The 6,487-nt window shown below is 40.4% G+C and overlaps 1 protein-coding gene across 3 annotated transcripts in view; it reads right to left on the bottom strand.

Moving 5' to 3' along the window:
* Positions 1 to 3,579: 3,579 nt before the first annotated feature.
* The window catches only part of cog6 (component of oligomeric golgi complex 6), a 101,305-nt gene continuing 98,397 nt past the window's right edge, over positions 3,580 to 6,487 (bottom strand). For all 3 annotated transcript variants that reach the window (XM_060944169.1, XM_060944171.1, XM_060944170.1), the window contains one exon: positions 3,580 to 4,151. In XM_060944169.1, coding sequence (XP_060800152.1) covers positions 4,004 to 4,151 — 148 coding nt within the window. In that variant the 3' untranslated portion in view covers positions 3,580 to 4,003. The remainder of the gene's footprint in view (positions 4,152 to 6,487) is intronic.

Below are 6,487 nucleotides of genomic sequence, written 5' to 3'. Positions count from 1 at the left end.
TTAACTGCTTCAGTACAAGTAATGCCATGCCATGATGTTTGATTTATTACAAAACCTCAGTCAACCTATAATATTACCCATAACTATATTTATTAAAAAAAGAGGGTTAGACAAAATATCAGTTCAGGACGGCTAATTTTAAATGCAGCAAAATGTATTCCAAACCCTCGTTCTCCGACTGAAAGCTCTGCGCCTTCACCATTACAGTATATACAGCCTGGATTTTTTTTTTTGCTGCTTGTAAACTGATGCCACCTTTTATGCCATTACCATTACATCCGAACAGTTTGTATGCCACTTTTTTAAGCTGGTTTTTTGTTCGTTTGTTTAACAAAATGCGTTAAAAACATGAAGAATTGTAGCAATTTTGGCTTGACATAACGCCGTTTCGTGTGCATATGCACAAACATGCATGTGAGTAGTAGTACTCATAATAATAAAGATGTTGTTGCGTTGAAATAACGTCATGGCAGTTTCATGCAACGTCACTATTCTCACTTGATATCAATCCATGACCTCACTAACGCGCTTGTGGCTGAATGACCACAAATCCCTACGTTCTAAAATCTAGTGGATAGCCTTCCCAGAAGTGTGTTATAGCAGCAAAGCTGGGACCAACTCTGTTAATTCCTATGGTTTTTGAATGAGCACATACGCATGTGATGGTCAGTTGTCCACATTCATTTAGCCATATAGTGTTTTTGGCTGAAGGTAGATCACTGGACCATAGACTAGCTAAAGAACTAGACACCTTTGGTTAAACAGGGGAGTTTTCACACATTTTCATATTACTTACCCTCTCTAGTCTGATTATCAAATTGACAACATGGTGCTTTTTTTTAATCGATGACAAAAACAGAAGATTAGGGGTGACTAATGGACAAAGAAGTAGGGGTTTATTCTCTGCATATTAAAATAAAAATGATGCATCTTATAATAATAATAATAACTAGACAGGGACACTCTAACGAGTGCAAACCCCGCCTTTTCCCTATTAAAATACATTGGGCAAAAATTTCGAAGTTCTGCCATGACCTTGACCTTTGACCTCCAAAATTTAATGGTTTCTTTCCTGGGTGATTGGCAACACGTACAAAATTTGGTCCAAATCGATCCATTGGTTCTTGAGATATCTTGCAGACACACAGACAGACAGACAGACAGACAGATACACACACACACAGACTGACGCAGGTGAAAATAATAACCCCTCCGACTACTGTCGGCGGGGTTAATAATAATAATAATAAGTTGAACTTATATTGCGCCTTTCTCACACCCAAGGTCGCTTTATAATAAAATAAAATAAAAAATTCCAGAAAAGTTGGGATAGTTTCCAAAATGCAATAAAAAACAAAAATGTGATTTGTTAATTCACGTGAACCTCAGTTTAACTGACAAAAGTACAAAGAAAAGATTTTCAGTAGTGTTACTAACTTCATTTATATTTACAAAATACAATTAAGTTAGAATTTGATGCCTGCAATACACTCAAAAAAAAAAAAGCTGGGACAGAGGCATTATTACCATTGTAGTACATCACCTTTCCTTTAATAACACTTTTTATTCATATGGGATCTGAGGATCCTAATTGTCGTAGTTTTTCAATTGGAATATTCGTCCATTCTTGCTTGACACAAGACTTCAGCTGCTCAGCAGTCTGTGGTCACTGCTGTCTGAGTCTCCTTTTCATGATGCACCATACATTCTCAGTAGGCGACAGATCTGGGCTGGCAGCAGGCCAGTCAAGCACACGCACTCTGTCTATGAAGCCACACTGTTGTAGCCCATGCAGAATGAGGCCTGGTATTGTCCTGCTCAAATAAGCATGGACTTCCCAGGAAGAGACGTTAGCTTGATGAATATGTCTCTCTAAAATCCCAAGATATAAGTCGGCTTCACACACATGCAATTCGCCTGTGCCGTGAGCACTGATGCCTCCCATACCATCACAGATGCTGGCTTTTGCACCTTTCTCTGATACATTGGATGGTTGTATATAATCTTCCAAAATGGTATTACTTAAATATCCTATAAACTTTTCAGTCTTATTTTGCCTCTGTCCCAACCTTTTTTTTTTTTTTTGAGTGTGTTGTAGGCATCAAATTCTAACTTCATTTATATTTTCAAAATACAATTAAGTTGGTCAGTAAAAATATCGACAATCTTTCCTTTGTACTTTTGTCACTTCAATAAAGGTTAACACGAATTAACAAATCATTTTTTTTTTATTGCATTTTGGAAAATATCCCAACTTTTCTGGAAATGGGGTTAGTACTTCAAATTGTTTTATTCATAGCTTTTAATTTTATTAGCCATAACTAACCATTAATAGTTAAGCATTAAAAATAACAGTCGCTGCAATTTATTTTAGTTGCTTATTTGAATCTTTGTAAAAATGTCATTTTTATATCCTTCCTAAATTATAACTGAATGCCCCCTGCCTTAAAGTACATAGTGAATGCTTAGTTTTATGAAATGTCTAAGGTTGACTTAAAAATAAGGGTCGCATTAAATCTGCCTCTCTTCTCCTATATGGGTTGGAGAGCATTCCAGAGGCCTTCGAGTGCTTGCCGGGTTTAAGTGTGCTGAGTGGAGTTTAGTGGGGACAACCAATGACGACATCACCTTCAACACACAGCCAGCTTTAATAACACCATAAGGGGTTGTAACTTTAGAATATCAGGGGGTTAATACCAGAGTGATATTTGGCAACTGCTACAAAAGTAACAACATTTACATCATATATAGGCCAAATAAGAGAAACGATGACAGCTAATTTTCAGCAAGATTTGGTTTTTGCAGTAACTTGATCGGATTTGGCGTTCGTTTCTGCCACATGGAATAACCGTGCAGTAAAACAAACTGCGTCACCCACTTTCACCGAGGAACACCACATTCAGCAACACTTGTACTTGTCCTTGACTTTTGCTTGATTGTGGTTTTTTTGATTGAGCCTGCAGCTAAATTGCAAGGCATGTGAAACTCGCTACAGTTCTACTGGCTGCAGGCATGACAGGGAGAGTCCCTTTACCACAGCCATGTGACCCTCTTTCCCAACACTAACCCCACATGAGAAACTCAACTGCTTCCCTGAAGTCATCTGGTGTACCCTCTCCCCCTCTTGTCCTGCATCTCGGCCAGGGTTTTATACTTCTTCCATTTAGCAGAAAAAGCCCACAAACTTCTATTATTAGTCAGAGTGTAACAGAGTTTTTTTTCTTTTTTTGCACTATGCTGCTTTTCATCAACTAAATATAGCTGATGAATGAGGCCTGGCAGGCATTTTGTGTGCAATTAAAGGATGGCGTGACTAGCAATCAGGCATGACTAGCGATCATGACATAAAAGCACCATTGTGTAAGTGAATCTATGCTATTGGTCTCTGCCATGGCTGGTCAGCCACAAAATTTCATTTAACTATCTCTTTGAAAAGAGGCAAAGGAGGGAAAAAAATACAGCAGACACCAGTGTGCGCACATTTGGATGCATTTTAATGCAGTTTAATTAATGAAAAGAAAGGCAACTAGTTTTCCAGAGCAGTGTCGTGTATGTATATAAATAAAAGAGGCATACACATTTTTGCATACAAAATTCATTTAATACAAATGAATGTATGTGTATTTGCTCATGTGTAGTGCAGGGGAAAGTGGGGGGGGGAGAAAAAAAAAAAAGTCTACAGATTTCTTTCACATTTCCCAGCAGGACTCTACGCTCATGTCAAGAACAACATTTTATTCCTTTCCCCACCAGCGTGAGTTGTTCTCTCTCCCTCAGACAGTGTTTTACCCACAACAGTGTGGGAGTAGGAGTGGAAGGACATCCAGTGTCTTAAAAGTCCAAACATACACACACGAGGTCATACCCCATCCCTGGATCCACCTCCTTTGTTTCATATAGCGACCTGGCCAACATATGGTATCTGATCCTCTGGATATCCGTGTGTGTGTGTGTGTGTGTGTGTGTGTGTGTGTGTGTGTGTGTGCGCGCGCAGCACTGGGGATCAGGACAGCAGGGTTTGTACCTGCTGAGGGGATCTGTGTAACACATTCTCAGGTTCTCTGTAGCCATTAGCTGGATTGGTTACGGCTGTGTACACCTCTCCGTACGCACGGCACACCAGCTCTGTGGACTGCTTAAAGATCTTCTCTCTGGAAACAGTAAATCAGTAATCAGTGGCCAGTTTTATCAAATACTCAACACATTTCACATCATGAGGACTTAATATGGCATTAGTGTTATAATAGGCAGGTCGGTTTGAAATAAGAATCCGCAGCAATGGCACTTGAAATACAATGCGACACTAATCAGTGCAGCTCTTCAAGCCAGTTCAGTGTGAAGCAGCACACATTAAGTGCAATCTTACTCCCCCCCTCATTTTGCTGCTTCCTATGAGCATCATGCCCCTGAAACATGCAGGGGAGGAGAACACTTGAGTAGTTGTATTTTGTTTCGGCACTGGAGTACTATTTTTACTAGCTGCACTTTAAATCAATACTTTTACTCTTAGCCAAGTAAATTTACAAGACAAAAGAGATACTCTTTACTACTCACCTTTCCATTTTGACCTTCTAAGTGCTTGTTGAAAATTTCAAATGCCATGCAAATACTCTCTTACCCAGCTTGTCCAGACGAGTTGTATTTTTTTCTTTGTTCAATTTTTCTAAGCATTCAATTACAATTGAACATTAACTTAAATATTAGCTAACCAACAAGACACTTACACAGTACCCACACTTTAACCTACATTTCTGCACTTTTTCCACCCATGAAAATACATTAGACGCATGCCACTGGATACATCATGCTTTCTTATTCCTACTCGATCATCCAGATGTTTGCATTGCCGGTAAAACGTCACTTATGTGAGCTGATATGTCCACACAGGTCATGCAAAAGAATGTCTATTATATATTCTTGAATTGTAGTGAATTATCTCATTCTCATCTCATTATCTCTAGCCGCTTTATCCTGTTCTACAGGGTCGCAGGCAAGCTGGAGCCTATCCCAGCTGACTACGGGCGAAAGGCGGGGTACACCCTGGACAAGTCGCCAGGTCATCACAGGGCTGACACATAGGTGGTGTTTACATTAGACCGTATCAGCGGATCATCAGATTAACGTTTTTAAAACGACTCGCGTGCACACAGCAACGCCAATACACGGATACGCTAATCACATGACTAATTAGACGGCACGTCACATGATTCCAGTGCATATCGGGCATGCGCAAGTCACTCACCACTTGCAAGTGGATGGATGGCAAGCGAACACCTTCTCCAGCAGATAAACACACCTGGCTGTGATGTTCATGTTCTCACTGAGTTTAAGCGCCTGAAGGAGGTAAATAAGTTGAAATGTGTAAATAAACCTCAGTGCGGCTCAGCGCTTCCTCCTGCGCTCCAAATCACTCCGCCCTGAACAGCGAGTGCCCTCTGAAGGGTGCGCACTCCGGCCCTGCGCAGCTCACAGAGCGCGCGAGTGAAGCGCACGAGCAGTGATTCGGGACTGAGCCGCTGTGTGTGTGATCCCAACGCCAGCGAATCAGGAAGGTGGATGTCACAGTGACGTTGTCCAATGACGACGTCAGCTAGAGCTCAGCACTGCGTTTCCTCGTATCTCAATGTTTACACAGCACCGGATCAGATACGAACTGGGTTGAATACGTGGGCCCTGGCCAGTGATGGGAATAACGGCGTTAGAAATAACGGCGTTACTAACGGCGTTACTTTTTTTAGTAACGAGTAATCTAACTAATTACTTTTTACATCGTTATAACGCCGTTCCCGTTACTTACAATAAAATACTATGCGTTACTTTATTAAACTGTTCTCATCTGGCACGCTGCTCGTTCAGCCTTTCTTTACTCTGCTTTCGTGTGGGGCGGGGAGACGTGAGACAACGGCACAGTAAGCCAATCAGAGTAGATTTGGACAACAGGCGTAGGTAGGCCACGCCTACTGCACTACTGCGCGCTCTTTCAATCGGAAGACCCAGCGATGGCGAGCGGTCAGCCCAGCACTGCGCTTTCACACTGGAAATACAGCCATTACTTTTCATTACTTGAAATAAAAGGCAAGAGTGTTTACGTGCAATGCACATTATGTTGAGGAACAAAGCGTTTGTCCTCGTCAGTGGCCAGTAATTAGTAACATAATTTTAATAACTGCAAAAATATATTACATTTGATAGATGTCTTATCTCACATTGTCCCACAAAAATATTAATATAGTGTAGATAACATTACTAATTGGTTCTGTTAAGTGTCCATTTCAGTCATTAAACACATTTAACATTCACTTTTATTATGATTACACTAATTGAATTTGATTTTTTTTGAGGGGGAACAAAATGTAACGGAATAATTACTTTCCCTGGTAATTAGTTACTTTTATGACAAAGTAACTCCGTTACTAACTCAGTTACTTTTTGGGAAAAGTAACTAGTAACTATAACTAATTACTTTTTGAAAGTAACGTGCCCAACA

The sequence above is a fragment of the Neoarius graeffei genome, chromosome 17, assembly GCF_027579695.1.
Source record: "Neoarius graeffei isolate fNeoGra1 chromosome 17, fNeoGra1.pri, whole genome shotgun sequence".
NCBI lineage: Eukaryota > Metazoa > Chordata > Actinopteri > Siluriformes > Ariidae > Neoarius > Neoarius graeffei.
This window is presented reverse-complemented; position numbering and strand designations above follow the sequence as displayed.